At 39.3% G+C, this 24,287-nt stretch overlaps 6 protein-coding genes across 9 annotated transcripts; 3 read left to right on the forward strand and 3 right to left on the reverse strand.

Annotated features, from left to right (window-relative positions):
* Positions 1-2,989: 2,989 nt before the first annotated feature.
* LOC133842166 (aquaporin-2-like) lies at positions 2,990-3,891 on the reverse strand. Its single transcript, XM_062275154.1, has 2 exons — positions 3,258-3,891; positions 2,990-3,189 (listed from the first exon to the last, which is right to left on the reverse strand). Exons 1-2 carry the CDS (start codon positions 3,768-3,770, stop codon positions 3,016-3,018), a joined length of 687 nt encoding a protein of 228 aa, XP_062131138.1. The 5' UTR covers positions 3,771-3,891; the 3' UTR covers positions 2,990-3,015.
* A 200-nt stretch (positions 3,892-4,091) lies between these two features.
* Positions 4,092-5,345, reverse strand: LOC133842165 (aquaporin AQPAe.a-like). Of its 3 annotated transcripts, none has more exons than XM_062275153.1 (3): positions 4,733-5,345; positions 4,463-4,670; positions 4,092-4,147 (listed from the first exon to the last, which is right to left on the reverse strand). In XM_062275153.1, exons 1-2 carry the CDS (start codon positions 5,264-5,266, stop codon positions 4,476-4,478), a joined length of 729 nt encoding a protein of 242 aa, XP_062131137.1. In that variant the 5' UTR covers positions 5,267-5,345; the 3' UTR covers positions 4,092-4,147; positions 4,463-4,475. The 3 variants fall into 3 exon arrangements, with proteins under 3 accessions (XP_062131137.1, XP_062131136.1, XP_062131135.1); XM_062275152.1 differs by having other exon boundaries at positions 4,092-4,338; XM_062275151.1 differs by having other exon boundaries at positions 4,092-4,387.
* Positions 5,346-5,973: 628 nt separating this feature from the next.
* LOC133842161 (platelet glycoprotein V) lies at positions 5,974-10,749 on the forward strand. Of its 2 annotated transcripts, XM_062275146.1 has the most exons (10): positions 5,974-6,742; positions 7,037-7,586; positions 7,648-7,706; positions 7,860-8,023; positions 8,083-8,219; positions 8,282-8,434; positions 8,502-8,682; positions 8,785-8,924; positions 8,992-9,170; positions 9,561-10,749. In XM_062275146.1, exons 2-10 carry the CDS (start codon positions 7,202-7,204, stop codon positions 9,576-9,578), a joined length of 1,416 nt encoding a protein of 471 aa, XP_062131130.1. In that variant the 5' UTR covers positions 5,974-6,742; positions 7,037-7,201; the 3' UTR covers positions 9,579-10,749. The 2 variants fall into 2 exon arrangements, with proteins under 2 accessions (XP_062131130.1, XP_062131129.1); XM_062275145.1 differs by having other exon boundaries at positions 8,992-10,749.
* Positions 10,750-11,271: 522 nt separating this feature from the next.
* LOC133842163 (ornithine decarboxylase 1-like) lies at positions 11,272-13,185 on the reverse strand. The gene is made up of 7 exons (XM_062275149.1): positions 12,863-13,185; positions 12,643-12,800; positions 12,172-12,295; positions 11,940-12,113; positions 11,639-11,887; positions 11,508-11,576; positions 11,272-11,444 (listed from the first exon to the last, which is right to left on the reverse strand). The coding sequence occupies exons 1-7, from the start codon at positions 13,130-13,132 to the stop codon at positions 11,304-11,306; spliced, it is 1,185 nt and encodes a 394-aa protein (XP_062131133.1). The 5' UTR covers positions 13,133-13,185; the 3' UTR covers positions 11,272-11,303.
* Positions 13,186-15,329: 2,144 nt separating this feature from the next.
* Positions 15,330-16,897, forward strand: LOC133844170 (UPF0746 protein DDB_G0281095). The gene is made up of 3 exons (XM_062278050.1): positions 15,330-15,478; positions 15,537-15,758; positions 15,899-16,897. The coding sequence occupies exons 2-3, from the start codon at positions 15,717-15,719 to the stop codon at positions 16,721-16,723; spliced, it is 867 nt and encodes a 288-aa protein (XP_062134034.1). The 5' UTR covers positions 15,330-15,478; positions 15,537-15,716; the 3' UTR covers positions 16,724-16,897.
* Positions 16,898-21,221: 4,324 nt separating this feature from the next.
* LOC133845360 (hairy/enhancer-of-split related with YRPW motif protein) lies at positions 21,222-24,078 on the forward strand. Its single transcript, XM_062279814.1, has 3 exons — positions 21,222-21,819; positions 21,891-22,105; positions 23,193-24,078. The coding sequence occupies exons 1-3, from the start codon at positions 21,590-21,592 to the stop codon at positions 23,960-23,962; spliced, it is 1,215 nt and encodes a 404-aa protein (XP_062135798.1). The 5' UTR covers positions 21,222-21,589; the 3' UTR covers positions 23,963-24,078.
* The last annotated feature ends 209 nt before the right edge of the window (positions 24,079-24,287 follow it).

Raw genomic sequence — 24,287 nt, forward strand, 5'->3', positions numbered from 1 at the left:
CCGCAGATTGCAGAAGCTGCCGTTGACGTTTTGAATAAATTTTAATTGAATTCGCACAATGAAACTGTTTACTTAACCTGCCACTTTGCGAGATGAGCTTGCCTCACACACACACACACACACACACGCTCGATAGATACAGATACATTCTGTAGATACTGCTGCATTGTATGGCTGCAGATACATTGTATAAGGTATATAGATACATAGCTGGGGCATATGTGCTGTGGCATTTAGCTCTTGGTTTAATTACAGCTGGCGAGGGATTTGCGTTAACACTTGTTAAATATGCAACAGCGCCACAAGTTGGGGCAAGCTAATGAGTCGAGCATGTGCGAGCAACTAATTGACAATATATTCTATAGAAATTCTGTGTATTCTGTGTATATACTCTCATTCATTTTACGCGTTTGCGTGCCACACATTGTTGCAACAACCAAGCAGTTGCCAGCGGCACTTGCAACGTTCTTAATGCATCAGAGCTTTACATAGAACTTCATTAAACACAACACAACACAAAAAATTAACATTTACACTGCTCGGCAAATAAATATGCTAATTATGATTTAAATGCGCCAAGTATTCAACAAAAGTATTAAGACACTAAAACGGCACTAAAGCTTAAGCTTAAGCAGCTTCCAAGCTACTTAAAAGCTACTTAAAGTCTGCTTCTTTTTGTCTACAATTTAAAAAGCTCTTTACAGCGTTTATGCATAATATTAAAAGAATTAAAAACCTACTTGAAATTATAAAATGGGTTTTAGAAAATTCAAAATTCAATGGACAGTTAAAGTGCTCTAATATTTAAAATTCCGTATCAAGCTTTAAGAGATTTATATTTAAAACATTATTTATTTTTAAACTATTCTCTTGTAGAATATCTAAATCAATTGACTTGTTAAAACATTGTAGCAAACTTTAATAATCATCATAATTAATGTTACTGGTAAATCAAAAATACAGAAATACAGAAAAAAAGGACACATTCCTAAAAACAAACTATTTTTAAAAAATAATTTTAAAAAAGTATAAAAGAAGTGTTACTGTCTTCAATTTTTTATTGCTTAATATTAAAAAAATAATCCATGCTATAAATTGCAAATACATAAAATAAAAGTGATGAAAAAATAAAATATGTATTTCAGTCACTCGAAAGATCGACTGCAAGTGAAATTATATTGAACCCAAATTTAAAATTAACTACGGAAGCTTCACAGAAAAGCAAAAGAAAACTTGACTTGATATGTTGCTTATTGAAAAAATAAGGAAATCAAATACAATTAAACAAAAAAAAAGAAAAACTATAAATAAACTAATGTCCTAAACTATTATATATTTTTTACTTTTATATAATATCCATAAAATCTCTTTGAGTTAAAATTGTATATGAAAGAATAAATATATGAATATATAAAAAATTCAAACAGAACTTCAAATATTAAGCTGCTAAAATTATAAATTTCATATCAAAAGAAATTTGTTTTAAGCAAACCGGATCGATATCTTCTAGTTTCTGAAATGTGTTGCATAAACACTGTATCAGCATGTGGCATGTGGCAACTTGAATTACGTTGCTTTATCGTCGCTGTTCAACACCTTGAAGTGACGCCCACAAAAGTGATCAGCATCTTGGCCTATCCTCGACATCTCCTATCCATTTCCTTGTGCCCCCACGCTGACCTCCCCTTCCTCCACTTTCCTTGACCCCCTTTGCTGCCTTTGCGTGCGTGTGTGCTGAGGCGTTTTGTGCTTCCGTCAGTCGAATCACGTGTCAGGTAAAATGTGTGAGCAGAGCACTCCTTCATTAACTTAATAACAGTTTTCCCCCTTCACTCCTTTGCAGACCCAAGCTACAAAGTGAAATTGCGAAAATCCGTTTCACAATTTTCACTGGCGCTTTTCTAGCTCCCTGACGCCGCTCCTGCCCCATTTGCAATAGCGGTAACTGCTCTACACTGAGAGAAATAGTGAAGCATATTAAGGAAATGATGCTGAAATTAAAAAATATACTCTTTGATGTGAAATTCAGTTAGTAAATAAATGAAATTTAAATCTGATAATAGTAATTTCAATGAGCTGCAACATTCTTTTTTTTTCGGTGTACTGTAACTGTAACTGTAACATTGTGTGGCATGCAACGGCGCTATGTAATTTGCCAACGCATTGGTCTCTTGCCTTTTGATTCAGCAACGAGTTTGTTTGGTTTTCAATTTCAGCCGCGACACGAGAAAAAGAAGAAGGAGACGGAGACTGCGGAGCAGAAACTGGAGCGAGAGCTTCTCGGATTGTGTTTTACATCTTGATTATCTTCCGTTTGTTTATGCTACATAAATACGGATACGAGGGGTGAGAGCCACTCCCCCTCAACAGCAACAACAGCAACAACGTCAACTGCCGGGAAATGGAAATAATATTTCCATTCAAATCCATTCAAGGATAAGAAGTCAATCAGTCTTCAAAGTGCCAAGGATTTTGCACTTTGTCAAAATTCAAATTGTACACAAGCCCACACAAAAAGAGATCCCAAGCCAGCTGCTGCTGGCCTGAAAACTTAATCCGTCAGCTGAAACAACCCCAAGACGAAGACGTTGTGGCAAAAGGCAACAAGCTTGCAAATTGAAATTGTAACTGTTTCGACCCCCCATCTCACTTCAAGTGAAAGGAGAGGCGTCTCTGATGGCACGTGGCCACACGGCAAGGGTCTCTGGACCAGCAGCAGCAGAAAAAACTCAGACAGCCAACACGTCATTCTTCAATTACCCTTTCGTTGGCTTGTGTGCGGCGAGAGAAAAAGAGAGAGAATGCAGAGTCACATTATCGTAATCGCATCCTAATTGCGACAAAATTACGCCCACGTGCGCGGCTGTAACCTGATCAGGATCAAAGGACATGTTTTTTCTGTTTCGTCATCGTTGTTTACAAATTTACTTACTACAACGAAATACACAAAATATTCGGATAATTTAGAGACGTGAACATTGCGTTCTTAATTTCCTATTTACTAAAAAATTTGGTTTACTCCATCGGTTCCGGCTTTTCGTCGGCTATAACAAAGCGCCAGAGAACTGGCACAAGAATAGCGGCCACCAATTGTCCCACAAAATATGCCCAGAGACCATCAAACTCCAATTGCACCACGGCAGGTGCCAAGGAACGAAAGAAATTCACGCTGCAGCCACCATGAAAGTGCTAAAAAAAAAATCAATTAATTAATCAATTCATTTTGTAGTTCACCATTAACTAAACTTAATACTCACGCCAGCAAAGCAAAGTGCGGCAATTATGAAACCAATGCGCAGGGAATATGAATCGTAAGCGGCTTTGCTGCGTTTGTCCCAAATGGCGCAATATGCAAATAACAAGAATCCACATAGCATAAACTCCACGAGTATAATTTTCCATTCATCAAAATTTGCGCCCGCCATGGTCGTACAAAAGTGTTTACTATTCTCGGGCAGCGCGACATAGGCCAATCCAAATCCACCAAAGGCGCCCAATAATTGACAGGCTATGTAGCATAACATCAGTTCCCATTCCATCACGCCCACAATGGTGGCGCTCACGCTGACCCATGGATTGATATGAGCGCCACTGAGGAAGGCGAACGTATGTATGGCTGCTGCATAGGAGAATCCCCAGCCTAATGATACCTCACTATATGATTTTGAAAACTGCGCTATGGAGCATCCAAGCGTCATTAACATTGCTGTGCCCGTAAATTCGGCTGCCAGTTTCTTCGCTAAATCCAGATCCCATTTAAAATTCCCCATTTTGTGTTCGTATATAATTTGTTGAACTGACTGCTCGAAGTGAACTGAATTTCTAGAAATAATGCCTGCATGCGATGAGAAAATTTAAATTTCAAACTGACGCGCCTATTGAGATCAAGTTATCGATAACATGCCTTTTCCAACTAAATTTGACTGTGTGGCAGCGCCAAAATTTCTTGCGCCATCTATGTTGACTGTAGGTAAGCTTGTTCACCCTTGTATTTCTGCCGCCATCTATGATAAAATGTATGTAGATTTATCACTTATATATCTGGCGCCATTTATATTAAATGTGTCGAAAATTTTTCACTTCTATTACTTGCGCCATCTATGTTAAATGTATGGACATTTTGTCACTCTTCTATTTATTGCGCCATCTTATGTTAAATGTGTCGAAGCTTTTCACTTTTCTATTTTGGCGCCATATATGTTGAATGTGTCGAAATTTTGTCACTTCCATTTCTTGCGCCATCTATGATAATTGTATGGACATTTTGTCAGTCTTCTATTTGTTGCGCCATCTATGTTAAATGTGTCGAAGTTTTCAGCTTACTGTTTTTGGCGCCATCTATTTTAACTGTATGGAAAAATTGTCACTCTTCTATGCTTGGCGCCATCTATGATAAATGTATTGTACTTTTGTCACTCGTTATAAACTAAATAATCCAGTGTGGCAACACTATTACACTTACCCGCTTGCATTTCTTATTCGTCGCCACCCTTCTTGGTGGTGCTTGACTCAATGTCCCCTTGCAGATAGAGGAAACGCCACGCTACTGCCAAAAGTGCAGCAGTAATTGGCGGCACCACCATGTAAATGTAAATGTAATCCCAAAAGCTATCTGCAATCGCAGGCCATAGCGAACGGAATGGATTCATGCTGGCGCCAGTGTAACCACCCTGCAAAATACATATACATACACCAATTGCAGATATCGATAATTATTTTAAAAGTAACTTACACCTGCCAAAGTGCTAGCGGCGACCACAATGCCTATCCGCAATGATATTGTCTCCAACAACTCCTCATTAGCCACATTCCACGATGCACACATGGCCAACACCCAAGCTCCAGTCATATAGAACTCGAGCAGTATCGATTTCCACCAGGGATCGATAGAAATTCGGGTCACGCAAAATCCGGTCGCGTTATCGCGTCGAACGATGCCGTAGGCGACACCGAATCCTGCAGCAGAGCCTAGTAATTGCATCAATATATACAAAAAACCATCGAGAACTTCCACTTGTTGCATTATCATAGCGGCAATGGAAATGCACGGATTAATATGCGCTCCAGACAATATTCGAAATGCTTGAGTTGCCGCAATCACGGAGCCTCCCCAGGCAACAGCGTATGGTAAATACGTCATTGACCAACCTTTTGACCAACTGCCTGTCCAATAATTAGTAACACCACAGCCCGCAAATTGGACAAGCATGCTGGCAAGGAACTCCGCTAAGAGGTTTATTAATAGCTCTTTATTGAATTTAGTCATTTCTTTGTATTTTATTTATAAAAACTTTAATAATTTGGTTCACTTTCCATGTATGAGTTTTCGATTTGTTTTGACTTACTTTTTTCGATCTCCGTTCCTCAAGATTGATAGGTTTTCGAAAAGGCTTCTACGACCGATTTTTATATTCAATTTTATTTCGCAGGGTGACCATTTCACTTCGCATGGTGGCAACGCCATGAACGTCCAACTCGGTTGAGCGCATAAAACAACCCCACATAAATAGAAAAGCATTCAAATTTCGAAATCTAATTTTAGTCCGTAATTGTCGGTCTTAACAAAGCTAAGAAGAGAATTTTCGATATTAAAAACTGAAATATACCGGAAGTGCTTTTCAATATATCGGAGTTTTAAAGCACAAAAACTTACCAAAATAGCATGCGTATGAACAAATGCAGTTACTCAATTTATGATATCGCATTTTGCCGAAAATCGCTGCCTTACAACAGCATTGGTAGCCGGAAACTCATATGGTGCAAAAAAAAATATTCTGGATGATTTATAAAAAAAAACACAGGACACACTTAAATTTGAATTTTGCACGAGTTTCAAAAATACTGCACAAGTGTGACCATGACGCGCATCGCGTTCTTGTTGGATTCGATATATCCTAAAACCATAATTTCTCAGCTGTTGCTTATGGTCACACTTGCTAATAAAACAGCTTTGAAAAACTTTTTGAAATCGGAAAAAATCAGTCCGCAGACGTCGGTTTTGCCAAGCAAACGTGCTTCTGAACGCGCTATCCGCACTCTTTTTATTCCCATTAATACGCATACATACCTATACACACATCATATACCTAATGCGTGTATCGGCGCGCGGAAGTTCTGAGTATAAAGAAAAAAGAAAACTAATCTCCCACTTGCTGATACGTTGCCACAACAAATAATCCTAACACAAAGCGCTTATGTTGTTGCTCTTTGCACCATAACAAGTACAACAATTGCCATAATTTTTCGCATCACCCAACGTATGTACTCTTAGTAATTCAGTTCTCCACCAGTCCGTCGTTGGCGTCACAAGGGACACTTGCACAAACAACAACGTCGACGGAAAATCAGCGAACAGGAAAAAAGAAAGCGCGACTCGTTCGTTCGTCGTTGGTCATTCAACAACCTCTTTGGAATGATATCGATTTTCCGTTATAACGTTATACACACACTCTGACCGAGTTTACACACACACAAACAAACAACAAGCACACGCCCCACTTCAAACCACAGACAATCCTACCAACACCCCAAGCCGCCCCCAGTCTGTAGCAGCTGGGACGGGGTATTGTTTCCCTTTGTCTCAATGCGTGTGTGTGTGTGAGAGTGCGAGTGAGAAGGAGTGACGGACTGTTGATGCAGAGCGAGTGCGAGTGAGCAATGATTTAATTGTTGCACATCGGGGAAATTAATAGAAGCATGTTTAATTTGGCACTGATCAAATAGGGACGGACAAACATTTTAGGTAAGTGTGAAAAATGCCATTGCAATTTCTATGCGTAGCTTTTTTTGCTTTGTCATCGGATTATCTGATTTGAGAACGACTGTACGTGTTTTAGCTCCTCAATTAGCTCAATTTATTTTTAATCCGACTTCTGTGCAAAATCCCAAAGCGCACACAAATAAAATCGCGCAAGTCGCGTATTGTTCGTTTAATTTGTAATTCACTTTTTGTTGTAGTTTTGTAGTTTCATTTCTATTTGTCTCTCCCTCTCTCTCACACTCACTGTCTCTGCTTCTTCTATGCGGCGGCAAACAGGGACACACACACAATTGTAAATAGCATCATCAGCACATCAGCGACATCACCGGCGACAACGCAAAACTTTGACGTCGTAACGATCATTGAGTTGAGCTTGCCCTGCGTCTGTGTGCGCGAGTCTGTGTAAGTCTGCGTCTGTGTGTGATTGCTTGAGTTTCCAACATGGCAGGACAGAGGGCGCTGCTAGTCCAACACCTGAATGCACTGAGCACCGTTAGCTGTCTGCTGCTCTTCTTTTTGACTCAACAAGCACTGGCTCAAGGAACACCACAACAGGTGTGCCCAGAGCAGAGCGATATTTCGCCTTGTATTTGCACGGTGAAGAAAAATGGCTTGGACATTTTATGCGAAACAACCGATTTGGCGCACATCACAAAATCGATGGGCACGCTAAAGGGCAAGAGTCCGATTATCTTTTACCTGAAGCTGCGCCACAACAACCTGCCCAAGCTTCAAGGATTTGTTTTTCTTGCGCTGGATATCCGCCACTTGACAATACACAACAGCAGTTTGGCTGCCATCGAGGAGAATGCACTCAGTTCGTTGGGTAAGTGAAGAACACACTTCGTATTGATAAATATTTTAACAAATTCTACATTCATAATTAGGCAAGGGACTCACACAGCTTGATGTTTCACTGAATCAAATGAAAACGGTGCCATCACAGGTAAATAATTGTTAACACATATTTCATTGCATACTTTGCGAGCGCTATAGATAGATTTTAATTCGATAGCCTTACTTATCGGATTGACAGCCATCTTGTTTTGCAATTGAAAGCGCCATTTTAAAATATGTTGATTAATTCTTTGTTTTGCAGGCCCTGCAACATTTGTATCATTTGTTAATATTAAATTTGAATCACAACAAAATCACTGTTATACATAACAATGCCTTCGAGGGACTCGATACATTAGAGATACTCACGCTCTACGAGAATAAAATCACACAAGTTGACCCGGAAGCATTCCGCGGCCTGGAAAAGTGCGTATGCGTATTAAATAACGTATTAACCTCTGAAAGTATTAATTTGTTAAATTTAGGAAACTGAAGCGTTTGAATCTGGGTGGAAATGATCTGTCCAATGTGCCGCAGAAAGCGCTCTCCATATTGGATAATCTAAAGAAGCTCGAAATACAGGAGAACAAGATTCGTACGATCAGCGAGGGCGACTTTGAAGGTAAAAGATGCGTTAAATAAAAGTCTATTGGCAGAACTTAAAGCATCCCGATTGTATTTCAGGCCTGCAGAACTTGGATTCATTGATATTAGCACATAATATGATCACAACCGTGCCTGCAAATGTATTTTCGCACTTAAGTCTACTCAACTCATTGGAATTGGAGGGCAACAAGATCAGCGTCATCGATAAAGATGCTTTCAAGGGTCTAGAGGGTAAGAGATTGGAATGCGATTATCTGCTCTTAAACTGACTGACATAATACTATGTAAATACCCACAGAGAATCTGCAGTATTTACGTCTGGGCGATAACAATATTCATGCCATACCCAGTGAGGCATTGCGTCCCCTCCATCGCCTGCGTCATTTGGATTTGCGTAACAACAATATCAACGTATTGGCTGATGATGCGTTTACTGGCTATGGCGATTCCCTGACATTCGTTAATCTTCAGAAGAATGAGTAAATTAGCTCGCCTCAAGTGCACAAATCTTATCTTTTGGAATGCGTCTCATATTCATCAATATTATTTTTCTTATTATTCTTATTATTATTCAATTGTAGCATTAAAGTGCTTCCAAGCACCTTATTCGAGAACCTCAACTCACTGGAGACATTGAATCTGCAGAATAACAAGCTGCAACGCATTCCACAGGACACCATGGAACCAGTCATCGATACTCTACGCATAATTGACATCACTGGCAAGTTGTGGAAATTACCTAAATCAAGCTTACAGTTTTCATTCTTGATTGTTATCAAATAATATAGATAATCCATTGAATTGCTCGTGCGAATTGATCTGGTTCCCAAAGCTGTTGGAGGATCTAAAAAATAAGGATGATGAAATGTCACAGAAGAAGAAGCCACTGTGCCACATGTCGCTGGACAATCGCGAGTATTTTGTGCAAGCGATGCCCATCGAGAAGATGCACTGCGCTGGCCTCAATGTGAGTCCCTCACCCACGAGCGGCGGTCTCATGAGGATACTGCAAGTGAACATTTTGGCCCAATTAGCCATGTTTAGCGTGGCGTTTCTGAGTAGTGTTTAAAAAATGCTACTTCAAAAGCATTAAGAGCATACACACGCAATCGTATCAATTGCATTCACATTCCGTTTTTCCGATTAGTTTTATACACACACATAGTATTATGTAGGTGGTCATGATGGCTCATCATCATCAGACATAGACGAAGTGATACTTATGCCCCCACAAAACCAAAAACAAATCAAATCAAAGCCCAAAAAAAAAAAAATCTAAAAACCAAAAAAATACCATAGAACTTTTGTACGCCTACAAACCTTTTTCTGTGTTGTTGTATTGTATTTTTTATTATAGATTATAGTGAATCCGTGAATTATGCAACTCTGGCAATTGTTAGACTCAGAATGCACCCAACCAAGAGCAACAAAACAAGCAGAACAACAGCAATATCACCCCGCAAGTGCCCCCATCGATTAACTGAATACTCAAATGCAAAATGATACTCGTACACACCCACCTTGTTGAATTGATTATTTGATGCCAATATGCCATAAAACGCGCAAACAAAAACAATTATTAACTGAACACTGCAAACACTCCAAAGTACACAAAACAAACAAATAATAATAATAACAATTATAATTATAATATAGTGCAGTAGCCCGACAAATGCTGCTTATAAATGTTAGTACAAGCTCGTTAATTGTTAACGCTTAGCCTTGAATAAATGAAAGATTGTAATCGTAATTGTTATCAAAAGGCATCTATGTATGTAGTTGTAAGTTCCACAAAAATGATAATTCGAAAAGAGAGATTTAAACGTGAACATATCTGAGAACGTGAATTGTTAGCAGCTAAGCTAAGCGATATTATTATTAATTGAAAATTATTATTACTACTTGTAGTCGTTTTAAGAATTATGCGAGAATCTTTACATGTTTTATCATAACTACAATGCATATATTTATACATATATGTAATATCTACTATATTTATGTACCTATCTATTGTGTGTAGTACTAATAACATATGTCGTCGTCTTGTCGTCGCTGTTGTGAGATACAATCATTATAAAAATTTTTGTTTGTTCAATTTCTATTCTGTTAGCTATTCAAGTTTTTACAATGCAACCTAGTCGAAATTTGCAAGATTCTATTATTTACAAAATTCTTACTATACTATATATTGCTATATACAAATCTATGTGCAACTACTTTTAAAAATTTACAAAAACAAAAGAAACAAAAAAATAATTACTTTAAAAAATTGTACGCGTTCAAACAAGATAAAAAACGTAAACATTTGCATCAATCAACAAGAACTGATTATGGAATAAGTAGTTTGTACTCTTTATATGGAAGAGAGGTGGAAAAGTTATAGGAATGAGGATTGAGAAGCGGACACATTTGTTGTCCCGCATATACACATACATATCAATTATTGTATACATAATCGTTATAGATATATACACAGTGGTAATATCGTAACATATCAGGAGTGCGCCAATTATAATTGGTAGCCTCAAAAAAAAAACCAATGAAAACTCACAAATTTTATAGAATTCTACCACACTAAAATTACAATTTTTGAAATTGTTTTTTTTTTATATATGTATGTTTCTATGTATGTACGTACCTCTATTGAATTGTATTTTAACTAAGTTACACATATATACCTATAGGCTAATTTATATTTACATTTACATTTATATTTGAACCATCTATTCGTCACATCTTTCTTCTATATTGGGCTTCTCGTCAGTTTGGTTGGGTCAGTTAGCCACTGGCGAGTTCCCGAGTCGGAAGGAAGAAGGAAAAACCAAACAAACAAATGCAAACAAATATTTTCAAGAGAGTGTGCTCAATACGCTAACTCGGGTCAGTTTTGGCAATAGCTGCTCTCTTCGAAATATTAGAAATCAAAACAAACAGCAAAGAAAGGAGTCGAATCCATGAGGCAAAATCAATTGTAAAATGCTTCGTTGTAGAAGTCAAAGTGTGCGAGGCCTTTGGCCATGCAGACTATGTTTTCTCGCGAATTATCAAAGAATAAAGAATCATATTGGTTACTAACACAACGCTTGCTTTCTTTATTTAGTCAGATGGCTTTAAAGTATAGCGTCTTGGGCAATGGGAAACCATTGAAGGCACTGGCAATGGGCACTGTGTAAGCGCCCATATTTGGAAAGCCTATTAGATCACCCCGATTTAGGTTGGGCAAACGCAGATCTTCAGAAATCTATAAAAGACATTGAATATTAATATGGGTTAAATGAAAGTTTGAAAAAAGCAAACAATTTACCTTATCCAACGCATCACAGCTAGGACCCCAAATTAGGCTCTTGAACGTAGGCAAATTCTCGGCATCATCCTAAAAAATAAAGAAGACAATTTAGGACTTCATAATTGCATGATAAATGACAAATTGCCTACCAAATAATGCTCTGCCGTGACCACCTGATGATCATAGAGAATACAATTAAAGGAGCCATAGACGCCATCGTTCAGATAGTACATAACCGTGTCCAGTTTTCCTGCCGCATTGCGCACCTCCCGCTTGGCATGAATCTTGCAGACGAGAGTATAAGCAGCTGCCACAAAGAAACGTCCGGGTTCTGCAATAATCTCGATGCGTTCATCAGGAAAGTGTTTCTCGACTGCCTTGTTCACAATGCCAGCAATCTTTAAAGAATTGAATGTTAGTCCTATACTTCAGACAAATCACATAACTTACATTGCCAAACTGTTCGTCATCGCTTCCTGGGAATCCCCCACCAATATCAAGTAGCTTTAGATCGTAACCCAGCAGCTCACCAAACTTAAAAATGTTCTTCGCCTTCTTGATAGCACGCTCATAGGCCTCGAATTCACTGCAGCCGGAGCCCACATGGAAGCTGGTGCCAGTCACCTATGTATAAAGATTACTTAAGATTACAATTACATTACTTCCTACCAATCTTACTCACAGACAAGTCCAGCGCCTTGGCGAGCAGCATTAATGCTGAGGCATCAATGTCCGCATCGCAACCGAATTTATCGCCCAGCGGGCACTGAGCGGCCTTTGCCTCGCACTTGAAACGTACAATCAGGCTGGAAAATGAATGAATAGATTAAGATTCAGTCTCAGACTGATAACAAGTAAGTCAGCTACAATCCAGTGAGCTCGATTGTTAAAATACTCGTTTAACATATTTAATAAGCGAAAAGCTAGGTAATACAATAAAAGACGATGCCTCTGTCGAAGATCTGTTACAGTTTCCATCAATTAGTAACGATACCCCAGTTAATAATCTGAATTATTTTTGGGAAATTTTGGTGTTTGGTAATTGTCAACAAAATCGTCTCGACAATTGAGTTTGATGGAGATAATCGTCTTAGTATATACAAAATATGTACGCATTTAAACCGAGACTAAGTCGGATTTTCGGTATACGTACTTTGAATTGGGATAGTGCTTGTGCAGCTTGTAAACCTCAAATTCGTTATCAACCGTGCCCTTGAGCACGTGCTGTTCTCGAGCATAATCCAGATGGCTGACCGGGCGACAAGGGTTAGCAAATATGATGCGCTCTGGTTCGACATTACAGTTCAGCACCTGTTCAAAGTAAAATACATTAAAATAATCAGCTAACTAGTTTATATTAATGCTATACAAACCAGCTTAAGCTCATTTTTGGAGGCGCAATCAAAGCCAGCTCCCAGTGCGGCCAGAGTTTGTACGATGATTGGGTTATCGTTACACTTGACCGCATAATAAGGCTTGATGCGGGGCAAGTGCTGCTGCCACAGCTGGAATTTGCGCTCCACGCTCGACAGATCGCATATATTGAGCGCCTCATCGCAATCCTCTAAATGTGCCTCGTCGACGACCTGTCGTATGTTGAGCACTTGCTCATAGTAATTGATTTCAGTTGACGACGACGACATCTTGACGAGCCCAACGAGCGGCGATTACTGATTAACTAGTCGCTTCGCCCCCTTGTCGAGTGATTTGCCATTCATTGTTTTGTGTGGCTATCAGTTGAAACTGAATTTCAACAGATTTGCGGGTCAGTTTAAAAACGTGACGTGCGCGTGTCCATGCGAATGACCATTTGAAAGAATTACGTAGGAATGGGGAGGATCGGAAAACAATGCGCCTCTAATTAGGCGGCAAAAGGTCAAGAAAAAGGGGCTTACAAATAGCCGTTACCTAAGTGTGTCGAGCTAAACTATTAATAGTACGTGCCATGGAAATTATTTACAACCTACAATATTTGGGATCGTAAATAATTTTAATGCGTCGAGCATGTAAAATCTAATAAAATGTAAATTTTCCAAAGAGCAACTTCAAAATGTGCATAATTGACACACTTTATTCATTCAGGGTTACACAGCACGCAAAACCCAAACACACACACTTAACATGCATGTGCATTACAATCTACTGCCCCCAGGGCTGGCAATTGGCAATAACCATAAAAGTGTGCTTGTGTTTTCTTCGAGTGTGGGGAGGGTCACATTTTTTTGGTGGTGGTGTGACACTTGTGTGTGTGTGCACATTGACAATCGAGTGCGATATCCCTCCCTCCCTCATCCACCTACTATTGATGGGCAATTAAAAATTAAAATCAAACTATTGAAATCGATATTGCAATTGAGCATCTTCTATGCTATCGATCAATCCTTAATTGGCCGCAAACTCACCCTTTGATCAGGTAACGGTTTGTGACTTCACTAAAAAAAATCATCAACTGTCAAAAAGTTATTGAGCGATTGTCAAAAATAATGCATCAAGCAAGTCACGCCGCTGATCGGAAAATTGGAAAATCTGAAAAGTCACGGCAAAAGTCCATTTCGATTGCAATCAAATATCATTTTATCTGTCCAGTGCAATTTGCTGCGAGTGTCATCATTCCATCATTCATTTCCACTCCGACCGCGCACTTTTAAGTGCTTCACATATCCTGGCCACACTTCAGCCAGCGTTTGAGTGATGTGACAAATCTGCGACAAGCCGCAAAGTGCTTCAACTGTTTCAGTTCTCGTCGAGTCGCGTAGAACAGCAATTTACAATTGTAAAACTGGTTTTCCATTTTACACTAAAATGCATTTAAATCATTTTGTAATAAGCCCACAAAATTTAAATGGATATGTCATTAATTACTTGCGGTCCTCCCGAGTTCCTATAAATTGTCTTCTTTAACAACAACAAAAAATTTTCCCCCAAGCTCAACCCTCTTTCAGTTGTTTGCTTCATCAACATGAAGTAGCAACAGAGGCATAACAAATTTAGCGTGTTCTATATAATTATCAGTTTGGCTCAGTCGACAAGCTCACAAAGCTATTATAGAAAATAAATGTTTCAAGTGTTCTGGGAAAATTTGAATAATTTAAAATCACAACAGAGAAGATTGAACTGATTGAAGATACATACATTTTTAAAATATATTTTTATACCTGAGCAGCACCGACTTGCATTTCAATTATAAACAAAACATTTGGTCAAATTTCTAATAAATTTAATATTTGTAGTGAAAGCATTGTTAAAAAAAAGTTAAGGAATGCAATATAATACCTTGCAATGCGACTATTAATACACTTTCTGAATATATAATTCTCAATTTAAATACCCACTATTTACAGAAACAAATAACTTGATATGTAGTATTCTTATGTTTTGTGTGTTCCCTTCCATGTTTAGCTGCGATTTGTAGTTTTACGAAAATTGAAGCAGAGTCCTTCAGGGAGTATTTCAGTGGCAATTAGAACATTTTGATTTAGAGCAGCAAATTGGCGCCTGGCCCACAATAAAAACCGGCGCTCAAACAAACTAAGCGACTGGGCTGCCCACTCAGCAAGAGAGAACGCCAAGAGATTTAAATGGGGGGGAAGGTGAAAGGGTAGAATAGTAGTCGCATTAGCACATTAGCATGCAGAGTGTTTCGTAGGAGCTCGTCCACAACAAAAACAACAACTGGAAGTGCATGACTCGAGGGTCCACTCGAATAAAAAACCATGCGAAATCTGCGCTGTCGAGAAGCACGAGACACTTTCGGGAGACTATGTAACGAACTGCGCCGATTCCGAGAGCCGAATGCCGACGAAGTCATCGGGTCTCTCAGCTGTGTGTGTGTGTGTGTGTGTGCGTATGCATGTGTTGGCGTGTGCATGTGTGTGTGTGTGCTAGCTCGTTTTGGCACTTGCAATTCAATGGCGGCTGGCCGCATGAGTCACCACACAGTGTCGGCGTCCTTGCTCCACCTGCCACAACATCGTCGCATCAGCAGCGGGGTTAGCTACAATTCTAGTTGCCATTTTTGCTTCTCTAATATTTCTTTTCTAATTTCAGTGTTGTTTTGTTAGGCCGACGGAGCTGCAGCAGCCAACAGGAGCAGCCGCTGCCCGCCGTCGCCACACATAGAGCAGCAATGCCTCAGCCATAAGCAACTATAACAACAGCAGCAACAACAAGGGCGGTAACAATAACCACACAGCAACAACAACAACTTGATATTTTTTGGGTGCTGACATGTCCCATTTGCTGAGGCGCACCAAGAAGTCCTGTCTCAAGGTGAGTGTCGAGTTGAGCACAATCGATAAAAAATCGATATCTAACTTAAAATAACTGCACGGCGGTCACACTTAATTGCGCATTGGCATTCAATACAGTGGGGATTGAACTTTCATTATTAAATGTTGTTGTTGTTGCAGCTGCTGCGCAAAATATCCACATCAAAGCAACTGTTTGTGCAGCGCCTGGATGAGGACATTGAAGATGATGAAGAAGAGCAGGAGGACGATGCGGAGCAAGAGCGGCAATCGCCAGCAATGAGTTGCAGCTTGGATGCGGCAAACGACGATAAGCAATACAGCATGTGCCACCAACAACAGAACCAGAACCAGAATAACTCGGAACCATCCGTCCAATGTTTGGAATACGCCTGCGAAGCGGCAATCCTTGAGGAAGAGCAACGGGAGTCAGAGCAACTGCAGTCGTCTCTCAACATCAAGTTCGACTTGATGCACTACAAGGAGAATGTACGCTATTTGCGTCACACACCCTCCAATTCAAGCCTAGATCTTCAGCTGGAGCTGCAGCAGCAGCCACAGCAGCAACAACAACAACAACAACAACAACAGCCGCCTCAACTCCTGACGAGGGATATCCCCGCTCCACGCCCCTGCAGCGTTAGCGTTGGGTCCAAGTTCGATGGCAACTATCACAATGTGATCATCATGGAGCAACCGCCCAACGATGATTATCCCATTGTCAAGTGGGACATCAATGGCAACTCTCTAGATGAGGAGCACTTTGATCTGCGCCAGCATTGGGATGCTTTTGACAATCGCTGGCGTCAGCTGCAGTCGGCGCAAAGCAAACGCCTGGGTAGCGCTCAGTCCCAGAGATCGAGTCATCATTCCAGCTCCTGTACCCTCGAGACATGGATCGATGATGCGGAGCTGGGACTGTGCGATGACTCGCAGAATTTACTGCAAACCAACAACAACTGTAACCATTGCCTTAAGAGTTTCTGAGTATTGCGAAAAAAGCAATTGCAAAATAGTATTTCCCGCAAAAAAAAGAAAAACAAAATGAAAAGCATGTTAACGAAATCAATAATCGGAATTTTCTCTGCGCTCGCTCGACGTTAGTTTTTCTAAGAGAACTTTCCATTTTTTTGAAAATTATACGGTCTATTTTGAAGCGAATCAATGCAATGGTTTCTTTTCATATTGGGTGGGATTACCAAAATTAAAAATTGTGAAAAAGGTAACGAATTGTTTCTTGGGATGTACAATTTTGAATCATCAGAGAAAATATTAAAATCATCAGGGAATTTACCGCTTTAAAAAGCGTTTAAAAAAAGAATTACTCAATGCAATCCTATAATTAGAATATTTAAAAAAGAATTCACTAGTTGGGAATAAGTAATAATTAGATAGCTGCGATAATATATTTCGATTTTATTTGTGTGTATTTTGTTACTTTTACAAATTAAAAATTTATTTCTAGACTGTGCTAGACAAATTATAATTTTTGTTATAGAAATACGTCTAATATTTTTGAAGGAATGAGCATTAGTATTCATTTTATTAAATAATGTCTGCAATTTCGTCAAGAAATTTAAAACCAAATCTATTTTTAGTTATTTTAAGTTATTTAAAAAATGTTTCAAATTTTATTATTTCCAATCTTCTTATACTTCTTTCTAATTTTTTCTTAACATGCGCCACGTTTTTATACCCGCTACCCATAGGGTAGAAGGGTATTATAACTTTGTGCCGGCAGGAAATGTATGTAACAGGTAGAAGGAGGTATCTCCGACCCTATAAAGTATATATATTCTTGATCAGCGTCAACAGCCGAGACGATATAGCCATGTCCGTCTGTCCGTCTGTCCGTCTGTGTGTCTGTCCGTCTGTGTGTCTGTCCGTCTGTCCGTATGAACACCTAGATCTCAGAGACTATAAGAGATAGAGCAATAATTTTTTTTCGACAGCATTTGTTATGTTTGCACGCAGATCAAGTTTGTTTCAAATTTTTGCCACGCCCACTTCCGCCCCCGCAAATCAAAAAAATCGAATAACAAGCGTAAATTTAAAGCTAGAGCTGTGAATTTTGGTATATACTATAATTACTATAGTAGTTATGATTCCTGAAAATTTGGTTGAGATCAGATAAAAATTGTGGAAGTTATTAAAGAAATCCTTTTGTATGGGCAAAAACGCCTACTTACTAGGGCTCTTAGTTGCTTTGGCCGACAATCTGGTACATTGTGCCGTCTATGGTATATTTTGAATGGTGTGCTGTATCGATATACCAAACATACCATTTGGTATATTTTTAGTATTTTTTATTAGTATTTTCGGTATATTTTGAAAATAATACCGCAATTTTTTGCCCTTATTAAAAATGGGTAGCGGGTATCTCACAGTCGAGCACACTCGACTGTAACTTTCTTACTTGTTTTTCTTAAGAACTGTACATAAAATTTATTTTTTTTTAGAATGTTTCATTTTATTGTTGGGTGGGATTACAAATGCCAGTCAAGGCAATTTTCATTATTCGAAAATTGGTAACAAAAGCCCATTAAAAAAAAAACAACAACAATGTAGAACGAACGAAGCGTCTCCTTCTCAGCCACGACATGCATTAAATGCACTTCAAACGATTTGGTCTGCGCTTTTTGTAGCTGGGACTCTAGCTATAGTCCCATACTCGGGCGGTATTCCATCCATTTCATAGTGCTAGACGGTCGCACGACCCGCACGTGCTGAACATGCGTGAGAATCGTCGAACCTTTGGCTTTCCCACGAGCCATTTCTCACTGTCGAGCCGCCTTTCGCCCTGCTCTTTCGTGTTCGTGGTGGTGTCCTACGACTCTCGACTGTCGACTCTCTTAGGGGTGAGTTATTGCTACAACACGGTGTGCTACCACAACATGAATAACTACGGCTACACAATTATATTGCTCGCCCACACGGGGCATGTCCTTGTAACCTGAGCGACAGCTTTGTTGTCGCCAGCAAATGAAAACCACTTTTCTTAATTTTTATTCGGCATTTGAAATCGATAGCATGTGGAGTTGCTGGAGTGCACTGCCTACATACATAACATTAATCATACGTAGTGTGGTACCTTAGCTCTAGTCGAGGAAAAGAAATATTATGAAGCTATTTTCATAAAATGAAAATCTAAACAAAAATTCATTTCTTTAAAGGATAATTAAATGAATGATAATTATTGTATTTTATAATCTGTTAAATAAATATCATTTCAATTATTTCTCTCTGAAGTATTTGTATTTATATTGTTTTCCAGACAGTATTATTAGAAAGCAAATTAATTAGATATCAAATTCATCAAATTTCTTTGTGAACAATATAAATAGTAATTATGCCTTACATGAAGATTTTTTTTCCAGACAACACTTGTATAAGCAAAGTTATAACAAAGTAAATTAATTAAATGGAAAACGAAGATAAGTCTCAATTCAACGATGAAAAGAATTGAAATATAATAATTACTGTCATATAATTTATTAAATAGGTCGCTTTCCTATACTAACAATTGATATTTAATTTTGAGTAAAATACTTGAGAGCATAAAAAGTTTGAAAATGTATAGTTGTGTACTATTTAAATTATATATTCTTTCACATTTATTGTTGTGACTCAGCTATACACTCATTTATTAAACTTCGGGAAAACTGTATAATATTACAAATTCAGAATTACTTCAATAGTAAATTTATAAAATTAAGCCTTGACTGCTTAACGGTTTTTATTACCCCTTTAATTTTGTAAATAAACTAAAGCTTATATATTAAAAAGTCAAGATTATATATTTTTTTTCGTTTGTTAGTTTGTAGAAAATAATTTATATATTTTATTTTTCTGATAATTGAATAAAATGACTAAAACTTGTAGATATTTGAAACTAATTTATATATTTTATTTTTCATGATAAATGAATAAAATGATCAAAACTTTTAGATATTTGAAAATAATTTATATATTATATTTTTAATGATAAATGAATAAAATGACTAAAACTTTTAGATATTTGACATAAAAGAACATTTTGATTCATTTGAAAATATAAATTCGGTTGAACTTGGACATTTTCAACATATTCAATCCCGAATTTCTACTTCAACTTCATTCTGCAGCTCATAAATAATATCCAATAATAACAATTATTATAATGCGCAAGTTAATTTTGGCAGCATGCGGAAAACTGAGAAATCAATTGGAATGAAGAGAGTAGGTCATAATAGGTCAACGACGCAACGCTGCGGCACCTGCTCCATAACCTTGAATCGAAGTCGACCATTGACCTAATAACGAGGGTCAGGTCACAGCAAGCCAAAGGCAAACAACACTCAACAAGCCAGGGGCAGGGCGGGGGGTCGTTGGCACTTGTTGGAGCCGCATGCCGCACACGAGCCGGCGGCAACAACGACGTCGCCGTCGTTGGTCGCGTGCTCCAGTTTCCAGGCAGTGCCTAGTGCCAACAACAACAATGTGTGGCAACAAGTCAACGTCGCGGAGTGGCAAGTGGCGGCCACCAAAAAGACAATGCGACAAGCAGTGGCAAGCGGCCATCGAGAACGCCCACAGCGATGATGCTGCCATCGTCGCCTCTGCTGCTGCTGCTGCTGCTTAGAGATACAATCGGCATCGATGACAACAGTTTGCGATTGCGGATGCGGCTAGATTCGAGTAATAATAATCATTGAGCTATTTCATTTGCATGGCACCTTAGCAACCAATTGTGGCAAGTGCGAGTGCGAGTGCGACAGCTTAACAGACTTGGTATCCTTGTCGCACGCAGGCACAAGCATTGACAACAACAGCAACAACAATCACAGAAACGGCAACAACACTGACAGAAAAAGTATACCAAGTAAATGAAATATTATTACGAAAAACCCAGTTAAATAAATGTAATAAGTATACAAAAAATATAGTATTTAAAATATAATACAAAAAATAAATAAATAAAATGCAAATTTAAATTAAAAAAGTCAAAGTCAAATTCTCAGGGTTTTTTCTGGGTGTTATTAGAATCAATAAGTAAACTAATAACAAATGTATAAGGTAAAATATTTATTATTAACATTTTTTGTTTAAATAAACCTAACATGAAATGATTTAAAATTAAGCTAGTCGAGGTGAATTATTAAAAACAAGTGCCCTCCAACAAATGTATGCAAATTTTTCTCTGAGTGTACAGCAGCAACAATAGCATCAGCGGCGGCAGCGGCAGCGACAATCTGCTTGTTCATTTGTTGGTTTCTCCCTGGCAATGATCGCTGGCACTGGCTGCTTAGCTGCCTTGCCGTTTGCTGCTTTTTCTACCCCCAGCCAGGCGAAGCGTCGTTGCGGCACGCGCTGCCCACAATAAAAAAGAGGGTGGTTGCTGCTTCATCTTATTGGACCGTTGCTGCTGCTGTTGCCGCCGCTGCTGCTGCTGCTGCTGCCGCCGGCAACAGCGACGACAACACAAAAAGGGGTTGAGAGGTTTGGCCAAACGGCGGCCAGAACGTCCGCTAGTCGTGTGCTGCAAAATCAGTCGAACGCCGTTCGCGCACACGATAAGTCACGTGCTCAAAACTAGCTCCAGATACCGCGCAGCAGCAGCAACATCAGCAGCAAGTTCAACATTTTGCAGCAAGAATACAACAGCAAGTTCAACACTTTGCCGCAACATCAGCAGCAACAAAAGCAAAAGATAACAGCAGCAAACAAAGCAAAGCAAAGAATTGAAAGTGATTTCAACAGTGTTTCAACAGTGACTGTGATCAACAAAATATAAAACAAAACAAAACAAAAACAAAAACCCAACAAATAAAATAATTAAGCGACAACCACAACCAAGTGAATCTAAACAATCAAATGGAGCACAATATGCACGTGCAACATGCGCCACCATTGCATCATTGGGGTTATGGTGCCGCAGCCGCCGCTGCGATGCCCGCCACACCCCAAGGTCATTGGGTGCCACCGCCACAGAGCCACAGCCATCACAGTCATCATAGCCATCACAGCTCGCACAACAGTCTGAAGCGTGCGCTCTCCGAGAGTGACTGCGATGAACTCTACTCCGAGGAGTCCTCCAAAGAGCAGTACGTATACTTAATATTCCCCAATTAAATGTGGTTCCTAATTAATTGATTTTTCTAATTCTTTCGTGCAGAATCTCGCCTAGTGAACCAGGAAGCTGCCAGCTCATGAGCCGCAAGAAGCGTCGTGGCGTCATCGAGAAGAAGCGTCGCGATCGCATCAATTCCTCGCTCACCGAACTCAAGCGTCTGGTGCCATCGGCATATGAGAAACAAGGATCCGCCAAGCTAGAGAAGGCAGAGATCTTGCAGCTCACGGTCGAGCATCTCAAGAATTTGCAATCAAAAAGTAAGTAATAGTTTCTTGAAGATTTTGTTGAGAGTTTAGTTGACTAGACAGTACTTTTATATAGATAGATCTGAAAGGATTCTTCATAGATTTCTGAAGTGTAGATTTAGGCTTATAAAATTATTATCTATATGCGAAAATATTGCTAGCTTAGCAAGCGAAAACTTTTATATTACTATTTGTTTTAAGGAAATCATTTTTTGTTATTTGAATTGAAAGAAATTATTATTGAGGTCACTCTTCTCTATTTCATTTATAAATGTATTATGTAACTTTTTAAATATTGAAAACAAAAAAGATTTTCAATTCATTTAAACCGGAAATTAAATATTTTTTTTTTATATTTATAAAATTATTTTTGAACTGTTAAATTGCAAATGCAATTATCTTTTCATTTTATTAAAAAACTTATTTTTTAAATATTCCAAAAATATCTCTTTATTATTTCGTATTTAGTTTGTTAAGTTTGCCTTAAGAAAATAATGATTTATTTAATTTCAAACGCAAATTTAATAAAACAATCTTATTATTTTATTTATTTTTCTGTCCGAAAATAGTAATTCTATGAATGAAAATCAAATGATTTTCCCAAAAAGAATTAATCTGTATAGTTTTCACACTTGGGCTTTCCACTGCACCCTTGGGAAAAGTAGCCCGATCAATTTGCACAAAATATGTGTCGCATTACAATAAAGCTGGATAAACAGTGTTAACCTGTTGGCTGTTGGCTCATCAAGTGCTGGGAAAAATGCGCAAACAATTGTTTTGTTTAAATAGGGGAAACACAAAAAGCCGCGAGCCGAGAGAATTTCTAATCTCGGCACTTCCCACGCTGCCTTTCACTGTGTTGTTGCAAGTTGAACTGCCAACGATAATAATTTACCACCATTAACCATTAACCACCACCCGCTTTTTACACCACCCAATCCACTGCCTGCCTAACTGACTGACTGACTGACTGACTGTCCTGGGTGTAGTGCTTAGTGTAGGACATTCAATAGGGGTTGGTTTTTTATGGGCTTCGCTGCGTGGGAACTATTTAAACTCTTATTGACTTTTGCCTCTACAATTTGTCTTCCATTTGCAGCTCTCGACTCGCTCAACTATGATCCACAGCGCGTGGCCATGGACTATCACATCATTGGCTTCCGCGAATGCGCCGCCGAAGTCGCTCGTTACCTCGTGACCATCGAGGGCATGGACATTCAGGATCCACTGCGACTGCGCTTGATGTCCCATCTACAGTACTTTTCGCAGCAACGAGAGATCTCCGCCAGCGGCGGCTATCAGCCCAATTGTGCGGCCACAGCGTACGGAGCTCAGGGCTACGGTCCGGTTGCGGGAAGTGCCAGCTCCTATGTGGCAAGCAGCAGCAGTGCCTACATGAATCCCTCGCCACATCATGTGAGCCGCTCTAGCGTGTCGACGACGAGTGGCGCAGGTGCTAGCGATGCCTTGCCCACGCACGAGCCGAGACCAGAGGCAACTTCTCAGCAGCAACAACAGCAGCAGCAACAGCCACAACATCAGCAGCAGCCGCAGCAACATCAGCAACAGGCCCCACAGCAACCACAACAGCAGCAGCAGCAACAGGCAACGCAACATTATACACAGGAACACTCAGGACATGCGGAGCAGCCACAGCAGTCTCAGCAGATTCCCACCTACACCGATCTCAGCAATAGTCATCGCAGCGAGGTGCCCACCATCACAGCCGAGAGTCTCAGCTACAGCGCCGCTCCTCATCCGTATCCTGTGAGCAGCAGTCAGGATTACAACAATGCGAGTGCACTGCAATACGCGGCTGCAAATGGCGCCAAACCCTATCGTCCTTGGGGTGCTGAGATGGCCTATTAAGAGAGAGCCTAGTACAGTGGAACCTACATATATTGGACGATTACAAATGTTACATTTATTAAATATATTACGATGAATGCGAGTAACGATCAAAAGGAAATGGGCGTCGGCCTTATAGAGTTTCACTGTACTATGTTACCCTCTCAGCGACCGAAAGCAACCGTAAAGTTCAATCGATTTCTAGTCAGATCAAAGCCGAACAAGTGTGATAGTCTTAAGTTTACTCAAGAAGGTCTCAAAAATGAGACCCAAACTTTTAAAATTTTACTCACTTTGAGTTCTTAGCTTAAGCACAACTTTTGATAAAAAATTTTACAAAATGTCA

Source organism: Drosophila sulfurigaster, chromosome 3 (assembly GCF_023558435.1).
Source record: "Drosophila sulfurigaster albostrigata strain 15112-1811.04 chromosome 3, ASM2355843v2, whole genome shotgun sequence".
Classification (NCBI taxonomy): domain Eukaryota; kingdom Metazoa; phylum Arthropoda; class Insecta; order Diptera; family Drosophilidae; genus Drosophila; species Drosophila sulfurigaster.